This window comes from Bison bison, unplaced genomic scaffold (genome assembly GCF_000754665.1).
Source record: "Bison bison bison isolate TAMUID 2011002044 unplaced genomic scaffold, Bison_UMD1.0 scf7180017864213, whole genome shotgun sequence".
NCBI classification, from domain to species: Eukaryota; Metazoa; Chordata; class Mammalia; order Artiodactyla; family Bovidae; genus Bison; species Bison bison.
In genome coordinates this window covers 3,042,119-3,060,508 of record NW_011494785.1, presented here as the reverse complement: position 1 = coordinate 3,060,508, position 18,390 = coordinate 3,042,119, and the positions used below count along the sequence as shown (strand labels likewise).

Genomic DNA, 18,390 nt, shown 5'->3' with positions numbered 1-18,390 from the left:
CGGCACATGGCAGGTCTGCTGTTTAAGGCCATTCAGGAGGAAGAACCAGGAGCCAAGCATCCAATTAACCTGACATCTCTTGCAGCCAAAATATTTGAGGATATAAGAAGAAAATTTAATATGTGGAGGCTTGGGAGAAAAGTGACTAATAGCTGGAAAACAGCCCCAGTTTATTTAAAAAAAAAAAATAGGTCAGACCCAACAGCTCCAAAAGATTCCTTCCCAGCAGTTCCAGATCTGGGAGATGGAGGGGGTACCGCATGGCGGCAATGCCCCCCCTGACATGAAGCAGGTGTGGCTATTGTGCCACAAAAAGATGGCCTGGTGCTGCCAGGAAGCGACGGGACACCATGCACGTCCTTGGAGTTGAGCTGCACTGTGACCCTGGCCGTGACCATAAGTTAGGGGCTGGCCCATGTCGCCCAGCCTGCAGGTGGCTGAACCCTCACCCAACCCCAGTCCTTTGGCTGTGAGAGCCAACATGCTTTCTGTAAGCCATGGCTGCCTCTCCTTCAGATGACCTTGGCCAGCTCTGGCGTTGTCTGGGGATCGCAGTGGCCCTGAGACAGGGCCAGGCTGGCCTCCAAGGGCTGCAGCAGGGGGTCACCGAGGGATGGAGAAGGTGGGCAGCTGCCCCCAGTCCTGCCTGGACCAGGCTTCATGGGTAGCCCTGGAGGAGCTGGTTAAAGTGCAGGCTGTCCGTCCTGACCCTCCGAGGATCAGATTCTGTCAGTCTGAGGAGGGGCCTGACCCCCACCCTAAGGTGACTGATGTATATGGTCCTCAGTCAGTCAGTCCCCAGGTGATTTCCCTCAGAACGCTGCTTTCTAGAGACAACTATAGCTCTCTCAGGAAAAAAGGATGCCCCAGCTATTAAATTGGTAGCACTAGACACCTTTCTCTGTCCATGGGATTTCCCAGGCACGAGTACTGGAATGAGTTGCCGTTTCCTTCTCCTGGCGAACAAGTCTATGGGGTCTCAAAGAGTTGGACACGGCTGAGCACACACACACACACACACACACACACACACGCATGCAGACACCCTTGTTGCCTCTTAGAGATTCAGGATTCGTTTTAGCAAATTAAAGGCTTAAGAGGATTGCAATTAAGAAATCGCTTTATACTTTGTAGTCTATACATACAGCAAACTGTTACATTGTATATGCCTTCAACTTCCACAATGATATATGTCAATTTGATCTCAAGAAAGCAGGGAAAGAAAAGAAATTTCTTTGGCATTTTTTTTTTTTGTTGTTGTTGCCCACACTCAACCACAGAACCCTTGATTCCAGGAGTATATCTTCTGTGGGAAACAAAGTGAAAATAATTCAGCTGCAGACAAGCGGTTCTCAGTCTCTGGACGCTGTAGAGTCCGGGGGTGGAGGCAGGAGGCTTGTTGGGATAGATTGCGGGAACCCACCCACCCCAGAGACTCAGTGTTTCCTGTGAGGTCCGGGTACTCGCGTTTCTTACAAGCCTCCAAGTGGTGGCTGCTGCTGCTAGTGGACCTGGGACCACCCAGCGAGAGCCACCCTGAGGCCCCTCTGTGAGCCCCTGGGAGAGAGGGAGGGTGGGCAGCAAGACCCGGGGGTAGGGCATTCTTGGGAGCATAGCCTTGGAAGGGGCGTGAGTCTGAAGTTAGAAAAAAGCATGTGGGGGTGGGCTTTGCTGAGATGCCAGAGTTGCAGTCAGGGACACCATATAACGGGCTTCCCTGGTGGCTCAGATGGTAAAGAATCTGCCTGCAATGCAGGAGACCTGGGTTTAATCCCTGGGTCAGAAAGATCCCCTGGAGAAGGAAATGACAACCCACTCCAGTATTCGTGCCTGGAAAATTCCATGGACAGAGGAGCCTGGTGAGCTACAGTCCACGGGATAGCAAAGAGTCGGACACGACTGAGTGACTTAACACTTTCACACCATGCACTGGAGAGATACCAGTCTGTGACAGGATCAGCGTCTGGCCTTGGCCCAGGGGTCTCTGTGCCTTTAAAAAGCCAACTCAAGGGAGGTGCGTGAAAGTGACTGTTGACAAATGAACAAGCACAGGGGCCATGCCTGGGGAGACAACTCTGCCCTGTGGGACCAGCAGCCTCTAGAACCCTCTCCCCATCCATCGCTGGGTTGTCAGGCTTCTCACCGCAGGGTGAGGAGCAGGGAGCTGGGTCCTGGCTTCCACTGCACCGTGCTTCCTTCCAGAGTGATGGGGGCTGACGTCAACATTCCTCTGCTGATTCCTCCTCTTTCAGCCCAGGTGATAGGAAACACGGGTGCAGCAGTGGAACCAGGCCCGTCTTTGGCCCAAGGCAGGCAAGAAAGCTGGATATCTGTGGTGTGGTCATGGCAGTGGTGGGTGACAGGGGAGTCCCCGGTTCCCGACACAGCCATGCCTGCCTGGGTGCTGCCCGACACGCACCCTTAGGATGGTCCCCCTGCAGCAGAGCTCTGACCCCCTTCCTAGAGGCAGACAGATGGTGCCAGAAGATCTTGCTCTGGGTCACTACCAGCTGCATGGACCACGGTCAAGATCGCAGTCTTGGGAGTCAATACAGATGAGGGGGAGAAAAGGGTGACCCCAGGCTGGGTAGGGAGAAGATGAAGACAGCTGGGAAGGACGAGGCTGTGAGACCTGGGCTGGGAGCCCTCCTCCTCCCACGCCCTCCTCTGCTCCCTCTCTGGTGCCCCACCCCTGCAGGTCCCTTTCTGTCCCTCCGCGGGGCCTCAGGCTGGGCAGGCGGCTGCGGAGGACAGGCTCAGGTTAGAAAAAGCTCTCCTGACATTTAGAGACAGAGCAGGATTTGGCACCTCCAGTGGCGCCTTTTGTTCTCAGGAAAATCGTTCGTTCAGCTTGGGCCGGCTCCAGTAACAGCCATTTATAGCCCAGCGGGCTTAGGTGGCTTCAGCTGCCTGGTACAGAAGGGCTGGCTGCCCCCTGACCCCCCACCGCCTGCAGGCTCTCGGCCTCCCTGCTCCTCACCCTCCTTATCCTCTCCCTCCTCTCTCCCCACCTCCCGTTTCCTAGAGGTCCCAGTTCTAGATTTGCCCACGTGACCCTAGACACATCCCCTTCCTCACATAGACCCCAACTTCTCCTGGAGCTCACTGTCTGCTCGCTTTGGAACTCAGTCACCTTGGCGAGGTGCCTACCTGTGCCAGCCTCCACCGAGGGCTTGTCCTCTGCTTCCACATGACCTTTGACCCTCCCCCCCAAACCACAGGTTGGGCTTCCTGCCTGGGCTGGCTTTGCTACCTACTTCTGAGTGCAGAGTCTGGCTCCCAGCAGAAGCTGTCAAGCTTGGTGGGACAGAACTGGCCCAACCACAGTATCGGGGTCAAGAGCACGGCTTTGCTGTCAGACAGACAACAACTGGCTCATGTGTTGGCACTGGTACTCACTAACTCTGGGCTTAAGAAGTGATTGAATTTTTGAGCTTCAGCTTCCTCACCTGTAAATTTCATTACCTCATTGAGTTATTACGAGGCGTTTATGGGATATTTGTGAAGTGCTTAGCATAGTGCCTGGCACACAGTGGGCTCTCAGTCACTGTTAAGGATCATATCACCACCATCATCACCATCACCACCATTATCACCATCATCACCACCATCATGACCATCATCATCACCATCACCACCATCATGACCACCATCATCACCATCATCACCATCATTATCACCACCATCACCACCATCACCACCATCATGACCATCATCATCACCATCACCATCATGACCACGATCATCACCATCACCATCACCACCATCATTACCATTATCATCACCACCATCACCACCATTATGACCACCACCATCGTGACCACCACCATCATGACCATCACCATCATGACCACCACCACCACCATCACCATCAGCACCATCAGCACCATCACCACCATCATGACCATGATCATCACCATCACCATCACCATCACCACCATCATTACCATTATCATCACCACCATCACCACCATCATGACCACCACCATCATGACCACCACCACCATCACCATCAGCACCATCGGCACCATCACCACCATCATCACCATCATGACCACCACCATCATGACCATGATCATGACCATCACCACCATCATTACCATTATCATCACCACCACCACCACCATCATGACCACCACCACCACCATCACCATCAGCACCATCACCACCATCATCATCACCACCATCACCACCATTATGACCACGATCATCTCCATCACCACCATCATTACCATTATCATCACCACCATCATGACCACCATCACCACCATCACCGTCATCAAAACCATTATCATCTACCCTCATTTTCAGGTGGAAGTGGGGTTAGGTAAAAAATTCTGTCTCTGAATCCCCAGCCCTGCCCATGGAATTCCCACCCACCCTTTGAAGACCAGCTGGACACCACTTTTGCAGGGAGCCCTTCTCCAGTCTCCAGCTTCGGTGTTTCCACAGCCCTTTATCTAATTTCTCAGCATTTAGGAGCCTGGGCCTGTTGACTGCAGTTGGACACGGTGGGCCAGGGAGACGACAGATGAGAAGTACTGGTGAGAAGCTGTGTTGAAGACGCCCTGGGAGAGGCCAGACCTGGGGGCAGGTCACAGCATCCAAGCAGTCCTGATCCGCAGTAGGCACTAAGAATAGAAGACAAAGTCACAAATCCTCTCAGTGGAAGGTGACCCTGAGCAGATTGGGGAGCAGGCAGCAGTGCAAGATTTTCCACAAGAGCAGTGCCCTGAGCCCAGGGCCCTGCGGAGGAGCGGGGAGGTCAGAGCAGGGCACGGCAGGAGATAGCCATGTGGAAACGGTTACCAGAACCAGACAGAGCCTCAGGGAGCCCCGTGGAAGGGACCTTGGACTCAGTAGAATGGAGCTCAGGAGTGCAGGAGGCCCCTGTGACCTTGACCATGCAACAACCTGGTTCAGCTGGAACTTTTTCTTTCTTAATGTATTTAAGTGGAGTCAAGATTAGGGCAGCTTCATGCTGGAGCCCTCTCCTGCATTAGAGTTGACTACACAGCTTCCTGAGCACAGCATCTTCTGGATTCGAGAGGCTGAATGAGGTTGGCTTTGTTCTGGTGTCTTGTCTGTTTGCTGGAGTGCAGCGCTTGGGTCACATGTCCTCAGAGCAGGGGCCGTCACAGAACCAGAGCCGTAAGGACATGTCCTCCTGAGCCTCTCCTCTGTGTCCCCTCGTGCCTCCACGGTCCTCAGAGGAGGGTGCTTCTCTCGCTGCCCCATCCTCACCCCCTCTACCCTCTTCCCTGAGATCTCTCCCAAGTGAACCCCTCAGGCCCCCTCCTCTGCAGATGGCCTCCAAATCCAGAGAGCCAGCCTAAGCTTCCATCTGAGGTCTGGGATCACGGTTCCAGTGTTTCTACTTTCGGCTGTTCACGAAACTCGTACTGGTTCGTGGCGTACACTTAAAAATACATGAACCAGCACAAGGGTGAAAAGAATGAACTGTCCACAACCCAACACGCTGTGACAGTTGCCGCTGACTCTAGGACCTTCCCCGGGCCTCCCCTCCCCACTCACAGGCATGAAGAGGCTTCAGTTCTAAAAATGCTCTCTCTTCTCCCACTAGTGCTCCTCAACCCACAGTTCGTCACGATCACTTTTCTGTTATTAAACACTCTTCCGCCACATTTGAAACGGCTGTGTAGATGCTCCGTGGTTTGTATAATCAGTTCTGTTTTGTGAAAACCCCAGGTTGGCTCATATTCTTTCTTCCTTTTTTTAGTCTTTACTGAATTTTGTTGTAATATTGCTTCTGTGTTATGTTTTGTGTTTTTGGCCAAAAGGCATGTGGGATCTTAGCTCTCTGACCAGGGATCAAACCTGTACCCCTTGTACTGGAAGGCAAAGTCTTAACCACTGGACCACCAGGGAAGCCCCTGACTCATTTCCTGATGAATAGAGTCATCACCAAATTCTTACAGCGATGTGCTTACGATTATCCATGATTCTTTCCTTAGGATATATTCCAAAAAAATGGAATGGCTGTGCTAAAGGATTTGTGCTTTTTACCACTTTTAATGCATTTTGTCAAACTATTTTCCCAAAAAGTCTCACTAGTGTTGGAAGTATCCAAAAGCACGTATTTTTCTGCAATCATTGCAAATGCCGTTCTAGTCTTTTTTTTTTTTTTTGGAGTGGGTAGGGAGAGAGTTGCGCTTATTTGGAATTTAAAAGTTATAACTTTTCCGTGTTCACTGGAAGTTATCTGGTTTCCAGAGAGACTGAATATTCTGGCAGCATGTTAATTTGCCATTTGTGGTGATCCTCATGTGAGCTGACTGTAAGATCCTCTGTTCAGTGTTAAATTGGAGATGTTCCTCTTGTTCTGGCTGGTTTGTAAGGGCTCCCTCCATTTGAAGGGGTAAAGAATCTGTCTGCAATGCAGGAGACCCGAGTTCGATCCCTAAATTCGTCGAGAAGATTCCCCTGGAGAAGGGAAAGGCTATCCATTCCAGTGTTCTTGCCTGGAGAATAACACGGACAGAGGAGCCTGGTGGGCTACAGTCCATGTGATCGCCAAGAGCCAGGCACGACCGAGCAGCTAACGATTCCACCGTGTGAAGGATCTTAACCGTCGCTGCCCCATGTGTCAGAGATGTGCTTCTCAGTTCCCCGTTGACCTTCCGGCTGTGTTTATGGCATTTCCCGGCTGGGACGACATCACCGCCTGCCTGCCAGACATCTTTCCTCGTACTGTGCAGTGACGTGTCCAACTTCTCACAGGCAAATCGAAGTTTACCTCTTCCCCTCTGGCCCTGGCAGGCTCTTCCTGCTGACTTGCTTGTTTCTCTTTGTGTCACCACCACTATCCTAGTCAGCCAGGCTTGAAATGTTGAAGTCATCTTTGATTCCAGCATCTCTCTTCTCCCCTCCCTTCTGACAGTTGCCAACTCCTGTGGATTCTATTTCTGCGATTTCTCTGGCAGGCAGCCCCTCTGACACCACAGTGGCTCAGTGTCTCATTATCTGGACTTTGGAACCGGCTCGGAGGCTCGCACTTTGCCTCCCAGCCCTACTTTCCCCCACAGCCGTCCTCCTTGCCCGCTCTCCACCCCCACCCGCCCCCCGCAGGCTGCCAGCACATCTACTGGCAAGTAGATGCTCAACCCTAGAGCTCAAGTAGAGCTCAACCCTAGAGCTCCCCTGTTGCAAACCACCAACAGCTCCCTCTCAATCTCGTATTTATTTACAGCCTCTTGCTGCTGCTGCTGCTGCTGCTAAGTTGCTTCAGTCGTGTCCGACTCTGTGAGACCCCATAGATGGCACCTGGCTGTAATTTCTTCCAGTCCGATCTCCCAGTATCCCAGCCGTGTTCCCCAAACAAGCTCCACTGCTTCTCCACCCTTTTCTTATTTGCTGAAGCCACGCCTTCCTAGAACTCTCACGTCCTTCTAGTCCTTCTAAAACTCCCTCCCGTCATCCTCAGCCACCAAAATCCATGGAGAAAGCCCCAAGATTTCAGGTCTCTCAGAATCTTCAAGTTGAAGTGACTTCTCTGTACTTTGAACCCGCACCACCCCCACCCCTCCACCCCCGCTCCCACCCTCCCCCACCCCCCTGCCCCAGCCCAGAGCAGTTTGCTTGAGCTTTTCCTGTAAAACAAATCTTTCTCCACCATCCAGTGGAGCCTCAAGGGCCTCCGGCTCCCACTAGATCGAGTCCTTTGAGGGTACAGTACTTGCATGTCTGTTTCTTCCACGGGATGCACAGCACTCACGGCCGCCAAAGTTCAGTGGGTGTTTGTGGAATGAAACAGGCGGCGATGCCTGGAGGTAACATACTGCTGCTGTTCCCCACCCCAGCCCCCTGGGACAGGGCACCCTGGCTGCCAATAGGCAGATCGCAAGTCCCCTGTCTCTGCAGGAGGCTGAGCTGGGCTGACAGCCTTGGCACCAGGGCTTGGGTCACAGTCAACTCCTTGTCCCCTGGACCTGTGATTATTGAGATGAACGGCCCTGAATCCATCCATCATTTGCCTCGCGATGCAATGGGAGGCACATGGTGGCACTTTGTAAGTTGGCACCAGGGAAAGAATCTCATGGAGCCTGTGGCAAGGACCTTGGACTCAGCTGCCTGGAGCTCAGGGTTGCAGGAGGCCCCTGTGACCTTGACCGTGGGAGAGCCCAGTCCAGCTGGGACTATCTCCTTAATATATTTAAACGGAGTCAAGATTGGGGTCAGCTTCATGCACAGAGCCCTCTCCAGCGTTAGAGGTGACTCTGCAGCCAGCACGGGAGTGTGCAATTGACACAGTCTATTTTTAGCCTCCCAGAGACCGTGACCAACATCCCAAGCGGAGGGTGGATGCACCTGCCGCATTCTAATGAGGCAGCCCATTGCCTCCACTACCAGACAGCCCGGGATAGCGCCGACCTGGAATCTGATGTTGCTAAACTGGGAAGTCTGCTTATTTCCCAGAGGCTGTAGCCTAGATACACCAGGAAAATGGGACCATCACCACCCCCTCGAGCTCTCTCCCCTCCAGCCCAGGGCTCTGGGAAGTCTTGGGGCTATGCCTGCAGGACAGTGGAGGGGATGGACTCGGATTTCTTGATCTTGCTCTGTCCTAGGACCTCCCTGTTTCCCTTGCTGGAGAGGAGATAGTAAGTCTGTGTTGACCCAGCACACAGATGAGAAGACTGAGGCATAAATAAGGAGATGTTAGTGTACTCGGAATAGTGTTACTACTACTAATGATTGTTGTTGTTGTTTGGTGGCTAAGTCATGTCCTACTTTTAGTGACCCTGTGGACTGCATCACGTCAGGCTTCCCTGTCCTTCACCATCTCCTGGAGTTTGCTCAAACTCATGGCCATTGAGTCGATGATGCCATCCCACCATCTCATCCTCTGTTGTCCCCTTCTCCTGCCTGCAATCTTTCCCAGCATCAGGGTCTTTTCCAACGAGTCGGCCCTTCGCATCAGATGACCAAAATATTGGAGCTTCAGCTTCAGCATTAATTAACCAATGATAGGTCATATAATAAAGCACTTACTATATGCAGAAACTGTTCTAAACTCTTTACATGTATTAACTCATCACTTAAAGTAGACTTTTATAAATTCGGGACACCTGGATTTCCTACACTTTGGGAAAGGCAATCTTCTCCTGGCAGAATCATGCTTCTGCAACGAAACCTGAACTTCTGGGCTTCCGTCTCCTCCTCTGCCCTCCCCTTAGCCGGTGGAGGAGGAGGGACTGATCAGTGCCGTGCAGCAGCTGAGGGAGGTGGAACTGAGCTATCGGGTCAGGGAACTGGGGATGGGCCATGCGCTTGCAGGAGGTTGTCTATCAGTGAGGGCACTTGCAGCTCAGAGCAAACTTCTGCTGAAGTTCAGAGTCAAACAGTGAACCAGAAGCTCGGGGAGGGCAGACGACAGGTGTGAGAAGCCAGAACCCAAGAGACCTGCATTTCGGGGGCCAGGGGCTGGAGAGAAGTCCAGGGGCTTGAACTGCCTAAGAACACAGGTGGGATTTGTTTTCGTCAAACACATTCATGGTGCCCTGGGTCCTTCTCTGAGCGCTTTCCAGATACCACCTTCCCTAGTCTTCAGGACGGCTCTACGAAGTGGGGACATTTATATTCCCATTTTAGAGTTGGGGAAACTGAGGCGCCAAGAGGTGAATAACTCTGGCCAAGGTTGTACAGCTGGTGAGTGGCAGGGCTTCATGTTTAAGGGGGCTGGTCCTTGGGATCCATACTCCAGCCATTCTGCTATGGAGTGCTATGTGACGCTATTACCTCTTTCCTTTTATTCTCCTCTAAGGAAAGGTATTATTGTCCCCATTTGACGGATATGCAAACTGAGGCACACATTTGCCCAGGTCACCAACTAGTAGGAGACAGAATTAGGTTAAATTCAGGGGGCTTCCCTGATGGCTCAGGGGCTAATACAGGAGACACAGTTTTGATACCTGGGTTGGGAAGATCTTCTGGAGAAGGAAATGGCAACCTACTCCAGTATTCTTGCCTGGAGAATCCCATGGACAGAGGAGCCTGATGGCTATAGCCCATGAGGTTGCAAAGAGTCTAATACGACTTAGTGACTAAACAACAGGTAGGTTTGGCTCCTAGGTAAGCAAACTGCCACCCACACAGCACGACCATCAGCTTGGGGACACCATCCCTTCATCACCTTGGGTGCTGGGGCTGGTGGAAGCTGGACTGGGGGAGCCAAGGGAGAGGAAGAAGGAGGGCGGAGTCTCAGAGGGCAGGAGGTGGCCGCTATTCACACCTGCCCCTCCTCTTTCCTGCAGGTGAGCAGCCCCCCATCTCAGCCCCCGCAGCCGGTCGTCCCAGCCAAGCCTGTGCAGTGTGTCCACCACGTGTCCACTCAGCCCAGCTGCCCGGGACGGGGCAAGATGTCCAAGCTGCTGAACCCGGAGGAGATGACCTCGAGGGATTACTACTTTGACTCCTACGCCCACTTTGGGATCCACGAGGTATGGCGTCCTGCGCTGGTGGCCAAGCGAGGCGAGCTGGGTCCTGCGGCGACCGCACTTTTTCCTAGGGCAGCATCCTGCATGCGGTTCTCTGCTGTCATTAAGGGAGATCTCCCCAAGGCTCAAGGCCAAGGGCCTGTCTCCATCCTGGAGGCTCCCCAGGTAAGAGATCAGGGCCAGGCCTGGAGCCGGTGAGCAAGGGGAAGCATGTGTCTGGGTGTTTCTCAGTCGGAGAGGAAGAGATGCTCCCGGGGTCCTTGTTTTATGGTCCGGTATCCTCGCCTCTTTCTGAGCCTGAGCCTGAAGGTCCAAGAAGACCAGACATCTCTGGTCCTTGCTACCAGGTGCTTTGCATCTGGGGTCCTTCTGGCATCTTGATGTGCTGGCTTCAGGCGTCCACGGGTCCGCAAGTTCTCCCTGGACGAATGAGCACCTCCAGGGAGGGTCAGCAGGCTTCCTTGGGAACCTGGGCCTGTCTGACACCCTGATTGATTCTCAGGAAGTCCTTATGTCTAAATGCTGTCTTCTTCCATAGCAGGGGAGATTGATGTTAGCTGCGGAACAGAACAGAGCCTCCTAACGAGTGCTTCCTGGCTGCAGCAGGGGCACAGGCAGTGTTTCTAACCTCCCTCCCCCACCACCTCCAGCACCTCCTCACTCCAAACAAACAACGGACATGAGATGAGCCAAACACGTACTCAGGGCTGGCCGCTCTTCTCAGCAAGCTATCCGTGTCGTTGCATCGAAGCCCCAGGCACTCTGTGAGGGAAGTGTTTATATGATCCCCCTACAGTACACGAAAACGTTTTGAAAAAGGAACAGAGGCTCGCTTGCTATGCAAATGCTTTTTCAAAAGAAGTCTCTGAGCTCCCCTTTCAATTAGATGCTTCTGTAAACCCTTCCTGTATCCAAACAGTGATGCTGCATTGCCAAAAGCATGTTTAATAAGTCATAGGCAGCTTTTTCTTTTCCTGAGTGCCTACTCCATCCACACTGGGTGTTGCTCCCCACGTTTTATGTTACTGACTCATTTATTCCTCAGGCCAACCCTACGAGGTTGGTATTCTTATTTGTGCCCATTTCACAGATGAGGCTAGATGACCTTAAGAATCTTATCCACCTCCATTCATCTTTGCTGGTTCCTTGGTGCTCAAGCTGATACTTGGCAGAGCTAGAAATGAAACCTTCGTGTTTGTGGCCCTGGGGGCTTCATTCCTAACTTCTAGGCCGTATAGTGTTTTGAATGGGTCTTTCTTTCTCTCTTTCTGGAAACTTTGGCTTTGTTCCTGCTAGTCCCTTTGCAGTTTCCCATGAAGGTAGTGGGTGGAGGGGTTTGAGCCCCCTGAAGATGGCTCTCCACATCAGAGCATGGGGCCTTGCAGGGAAGGGGCTGGGCCCTGTGTTTAGTTCCAGGGTCCCAGCCGAGGGAGCCCTGGGCAGCTGAGCCTGCAGCATTTGGCAGTTCCCACTGGGCTTGGGAAGCTCGCATTCTCTGGTGGCTCAGATGGTAAAGAATCTGCCTGCAATGAGGAGACCTGGGTTCGATCCCTGGGTCAGGAAGATCCCCTGGAGAAGGGAATGGAAACCTGCTCTAGTATTCTTGCCTGGAGAATGCTATGGACAGAGGAGCCTGGTGGGCTACAGTCCATGGGGTCGCAAAGAGTCGAACACGATTGAGCGACTAACATTTTCTTCTTTCTTTTCTATCTGGGTGGGGATGGTGGATGGAGCCCTGTCCTAGGGAGGCAGGAAAGGTGCTCTCAAGAGCTTCCCTCCTCAGGACCCTGCCTCTAATTAAAGGACAGGCCTGGGACTGTGGGCACCTGTCTCAGAGCAGGATCCTAGGAAGAGGCAGCAGTTCTGAGTCAGTCTTCAGTCGTGTCCAACTCTTTGCAACCCCATGGACTGTAGCCCGCCAGGCTCCTCTGTCCATGGGATTCTCCAGGCAAGAATACTGGAGTGGTTGCCATTTCCTTCTGCATTGAAGGCAGATTCTTTACCGCCTGAACCACCGGGGCATTAGTTCTGGGGGTCCCCAAATGCCCCCCCTAGGCCCCCTGTTAGGGACCAGCTGACTGTGGTGTGCCCCTCCCGTCTGCCCCACTCCTTTTGACCCCTCCGCCCACCACGACACATGTGGGCAGGATGCTCTCTCTGAGCTGTTACACCTCTACGATTCCTTCCGGACAGGGTTCCCGGCCTCTGACTCAGGCACTCAGCACACTCTCTGATTCATACAGGTTTGTTGAACTAGAGGCTCATCTCCTCACTTGGGCACTGCTGGTCCCTCCATGGCCGGGCATCTGGAGCATCTGATGTCCCCTGGGGGGAGCCACCCAGGCTCACCCCCTGCAGACAGTATGACCAGGTTCCCTCCATTCCATGCGTCACTAGAAAACTCACACCTGCTTATGAACACATATGAGTGGAGTGCGGACTGAGTGAGCTTGTGAACCTGGAGTAGAGAAAGGATCTATATTCAGGTCATGCAGTTCGCATCTCTCCCTAGTAACCTGTCCTAGAATAGTTTACCAGACCTTTGCATCAGGAAGTACTTCTGATGACCCAGCTGGAATCCTTCTGGTTGTCATGGGGGGCCATCCCTAGATCCTAGCCCCTGGGGAAACGCAGGAGTCTTTAATAGTGGCGGGGGCTAACTAGCTTCCCTTTACCCCTAAATTCCCCTCCAGCCCTTTCGTCTCCGTGATTGTCCACTGTGAAAGGAGGTCAGGGCCTGTGGATGGCCTCCTCCTGTGATCCTTTGCAGAGAGCACCTGTTCATTTCTCTGTTATCAGACACCAGAGATCCCCTCTCTATGCCAGACGGCTCATGGGGATGTCTTTACTTCCTCAGTCTGGACAAGACCCACATCTCATAGCCCACCTGGAACCGAGCTGACTGCTCGGCAGGCTTCTCCCATCATCAACAAGCCCCTCACGTGGGCCGGCAGCAGTACCGCCAGCTCGCTGATTCACAGCGACCAGCGAGTGTTTAGGAAACACGGTCCAGGCAGGACTGGGTTTGATTCGTCTGCAAATACAAACAAGTGCCCAGTGTGGTGTGTGTGTGTGGGGGGGCACCGTCGGAGGTTGGAGGGCACAGTGGGAGGTAATTCTGAACACTCCTGGTCTTGCATCCTATGGTTCCCCCGGAGCTGACTCCATGCTTGGCCTTGGAAAGGCAGGAGACAGGGAGAGGAGGACCGTGAATCCTTTCCCACGGCCTCTGCGAGAAGAAAGGAGTGGGGAAGCAACAGATGTCCCTGTGTGCAGAGGGGAGGGGCCCGGCCCCACGACCTGGCCCCATGACCTCTGAGACCCCGCCTCAGCTGCCAGAAGAATCAAGCCCAGCCGGGCCATGTTCCCAGCTCCACGCCCAGCTCTGGGCTCCCCACCCGCTCCCAGCCAGCGCTCTTTTGACAGCCTTGCTGCAGGTTCTTTTTGAAATAGATTCCTCAGGGCTGCATTTCGCAGCCATTAGTCAATGTCCTGCCATGTGTTCAGTGGGCAGGAGACAAAGTCACCCACAGCTGGGGGTGGGAACTGCTGCCACCGAAGAGTGGCATGCTCCTGTCTGAGTGTCTGGAGATGTCTCTGGGCTGTTCTCTTTCAGGAGGGATTAAAGCAAGGGCGTGTAGGGAGGGGTGGGGAGGCAGGGAGATAGCCTTGCTATGTCACAACTTCTCTTCCCCCAGAACTAGTGCCTTTGGACTGAACTCCTGTGGTCTGGAGCCTTACGGAAGGGAAAAGGGGGCCAAAGAAATGACAAAAGATGATGAATTGAAGGGGACCCTGGGGAGATCCCTTTTAGCAATAGCAGGATCTGCAGAGACACTGGGCCGATCTAATTCCATTGGGAGAGGCAGTGAGGAGTTTGAACTATGAGTATGATTGGGAGATTTCTGAATCTTTGTCATATTTTTGCCTCCATTCCCTACTCACCCTCAACAATCTCCTCCCAGAGATGGAAAGGGTCCTCGTTTTCACAAAGACCCAGAGCTAAGCACTTTTGTAATACTTCCTTCACTTATTTGGTCATGACAACAACCCTATGAAATAGCTGCTCTCATTATCCCATTTTTCAAATGAGACTAAGATGCAGAAGGATAAGTGATGCTCTGGGCCTGCCGGAGAGCTCACTGGAGCTGTGACTTGCATGCAGGTGCCCTGGCCCCTTCCTTATAGAGCACAGATTACATCCTGTGCTCCATGCCTGGTTCTGGGGATGCCATCTTGCAGTTTTGTAGGCTCTCAGTTTTGAGGCCCTGTTTTTTTATTTTATGTCAAGTGATCTTGCAGTGTTTGGTCCCAGAGAGCTTCTGGAAGGAGAGGCACACACTCACTTACAAAGTATTTAGACTGAGACGTGAATTCAGTGTAACCAAACCGTCACCTTATTCAGCTTCTAAGATAACCAAAGATATGAGCCTTGGGGCAGCACAGGAAGTAGTGGCTGGACTGAAAAGCAAGCACACACACTTTTAGCTCCTGTAGTTGAATTCCAAGGCCCTGATAGATGAATTAAATTCCCCCATCTGAACGAATCCTACTCAACTCCTAACCTGCTCAACTCCTGATTGGACTGAACCGACCAACTCACCATTTTAGCAGTCTAGAAAGAAAGGCCATTCCCACTTAGAGAAACAACTGACTTCAGCTACTATAGCTCCTTAGACACCAGCCGTGGCATAAAGGATAAGTGTCAAGACTTGAGAAGAAACAAGAGAATTTTGTTCATAGTCAAGAGAAAAATCAGTCAATAGAAACAGATCTACAGGCAGCCCCGGTGTTGGGCTGATTAGATAAAGATTTGTAAATAGCTATCAGTATAATAAAAATGATTTTTAAAAATTTCTAGGGAGAGCTAATGGATGTAATAGGTGAAACTGAAATCTTCCAACTGAAAAATACAGTATCTAAACCAAATATTTGCTGGATGGAATTAATAACAAATAGGATACATAGAAGAAAATATGTATGAATATGAGGACAGGAAAGAAAGAAATCATTGAAGAACAGAGAGAAAAAAATTGACAAGTGAAACAGAGCCTTGATGAACTGTAATACAGAATTAAGTGGTAAAATGTGAGTAATTGGAGTTCAAGAGGAGAAGAGAAAGAATGGGACAGAAAAAATATGTTTGAAAAAATATGGATGGATAAATGTCTAAAATTGATTTTAAAAAGGCCAGTAACCTTCTGGATTGATTTGCTCAAACAATGAAACCACATCAGAGACAGCCCCTGCAATCGCAGTCCTTACCTGACTATGAAGATCCATGGTCACTCTGGGTCCCTGAGGATCCTCTGGGTCCACTCTGGATCCTCATGGTCCATGAGGATCCATGGACGCTGTTTTGGTGATTTAAGCCAGACTTCCGTTCACTAGACCTATAGCTTTTCTGCTGAAACAGAACAAGTGAGAATTTAGTATGCTTCTCAGGACTTATTTTCTAGAGGTATTCTAATTAACCGGTTGCCCCCGAGGGTTTGGTGAGTCAAGCTCTTACAAACACTGCTCTGGCTCTCCGGTCCTTCACAGTGGCCACACCCTCCTCATCTTTGGCGACTGGCCCCTGCTACCCCAGGATCTCAGCTGGATGCTGATCCCACGGTAACTTGGAGAGAAGGGCACACAGAGCTGGTCAAGGGTGCTGGGCTTCCCTCATGAACTTCTGCCTCACAGCGGTGAGGTCTGTTCTCTGGCGTTGGTGTGTGGGTCTCACATGACAGGTGCATTTTAACTTTCCAATCTCCCCGACTCTTTTTGGATACCTTCCCTTTCTGCTTACCAGGGATGTGCTGGCATTTCCGATTCATTTAGTGTCAACTAGCTTTGACCATGCGTCCCTCGACCAACCACAACCATTAGAGGTGCTCCAAGCCCCGGACGTAAAACACTGAAACCACAGTCTTTGCTCATGGACCCACGTCAATAGACGCTGCTCAATCCAACTTTGTGTTCCCTTCAAATTGTTCTCTCACTCTTCCTATACAACCCCGCCAACTATCCCCCAGATTTCCATCTGTGTAAGTTAGAAGCATCGTGCAGTTATTTTGGTGGGTATCACACCTCCTCCCGCGTCACTCTTTGCCTTGCTATTTTGTTGTTGTTTACTCACTAAGTTGTGTCTGACCGTTTATGACCCCATGGATGGTAGGTTGCCAGACTCTTTGGTCCATGGGATTCTCCAGGCAAGAATACTGGACTGGGTTGCCATGCTCTCCTCCGGGGGATCTTTCTGACCCAGGGCTTAAACCCATGTCTCTTGCATCTTCTGTATTGGTGGGGGTGGGGGTGGTTCTTTGTCTCTAGCGCCACCTGGGAAGCCCCATGCTGGTACAGTTGCTTGCAAAGTAACACAAATACTCCTCAGGGCCACCCTCACCAAGCTTATCCCAGGTGGCACTAGGGGTAAAAGAACCCACCTGCCAACTCAGGAGACATAAGAAACACTAGTTCAACCCCCGGGTCGGGAAGATCCCCTGGAGGAGGAAATGGCAACCCACTCCAATATTCTTGCCTGGAGAATCCCATGGACAGAGGAGACTTGTGGGCTACAGTCCATGGGGTTGTAAAGAGTCCGACACGAATGAGGTGACTTAGCATAGCACAGCACGTACAGGTAAGACTCTTCAGGAAAACAAGCTTTCTTGGGCAGGGGTAGGAGGTGCTTTTGCTGGCAGATAAGACCGTGCAATTTAGGAACTTGAGGTCCCAGCTGCACCTGAATCTGCCCGTATGTTCCCATTCCAGTTCTCAGGACCTCGTTCTTTTCCAGTTGATGACTCAACTTTAACAAAGAGACCCTGCAAGGATAAGGGATTCAATCTGTGTTGTCATTCAGACAAGATTAGACTTTGGCTTTGCTTTTCAGAAATCTTGACCTTGCAAGAAAATAAGGGTTTCACGCCTCGCTTTTATTCTTTTCTTTCTTTCTTTTTTTCTCCTAGAAGTCATAGAAGTTTTCAGGTGCTAAATGAGCTGGGAATTTAAGTCCCTGAGCTCATCATTGTCTTCCTTTAAGTTTTCTAGTACAATTAGCAATGACCAACCAACCAATCAATCCACCCCATTAAAATGCTCTAAGGTTGCAAATACTTGGCCACTTGGAGTCCTGTCTTTTGTAGGAACTTTATCACAGATATCTAAGGCTAAAATCTGAGTAACTCTTTTGCCATTTCACTAGAGCCCTCTTCACCAATGGCAACAGATTCATTAATGCCTTTAAATCTAATCAGATCAGAGAACCAATTCCAGAAAACTCAGAACCTATTCAGAGAACCCGTCCTTAAGCTCTGTTCCTTAGGAGCTATTCTTGGAACCTCAGGCAGTTGTGTAAGGTCATTGCCTCCATGTCTGATGGTGGAGTTGAAGTCCAGGGCACGTAATCAGGAAAGGAGCAAAAATGACAGTTCTCTCATGGCAACAGAAAGTTCTGCTTCGGGTCTAACTTAAATCCCTCATGCTGTGCTCATACTGCCCCCTTTTTTTGGTTTTTGAGAAATCGGAGCCTTCCCAGGTCTGGATGGGAGTTTCTCCTTCGATGGTACAAGGCGACCTTCCCGGGGCAGACTTTTAGGGAACTGTGTGTCCTCTGTGGGGGGCCCTGGCCTAGCCATGCTCTTCCGTGGCTCGTCCTCATGACAGAGCTGAGGTCCCAGAAGAATTTGGCGGGACAGCCCTGGGTGCGTGGGTGTGTGGCCAGGTGCCCTAAACACATTGACTCTGCCTCTCCTTCCACACAGGAGATGCTGAAGGACGAGGTGCGGACGCTCACTTACCGGAACTCCATGTACCACAACAAACATGTGTTCAAGGACAAAGTGGTGCTGGACGTGGGGAGCGGCACCGGGATCCTCTCCATGTTTGCTGCCAAGGCCGGGGCCAAGAAGGTGTTCGGGGTGAGCATGGCCTCTGCGGGGACACT

The 18,390-nt window shown here is 51.6% G+C and overlaps 1 protein-coding gene across 1 annotated transcript in view; it reads left to right on the top strand.

Annotated features, from left to right (window-relative positions):
• The first annotated feature begins 4,251 nt into the window (after positions 1-4,251).
• Positions 4,252-18,390, top strand: part of PRMT8 (protein arginine methyltransferase 8) — a 46,574-nt gene continuing 32,435 nt past the window's right edge. The window contains exons 1-4 of the mRNA XM_010845208.1: positions 4,252-4,317; positions 9,198-9,263; positions 10,275-10,460; positions 18,209-18,364. Coding sequence (XP_010843510.1) covers positions 4,252-4,317; positions 9,198-9,263; positions 10,275-10,460; positions 18,209-18,364 — 474 coding nt within the window. The remainder of the gene's footprint in view (positions 4,318-9,197; positions 9,264-10,274; positions 10,461-18,208; positions 18,365-18,390) is intronic.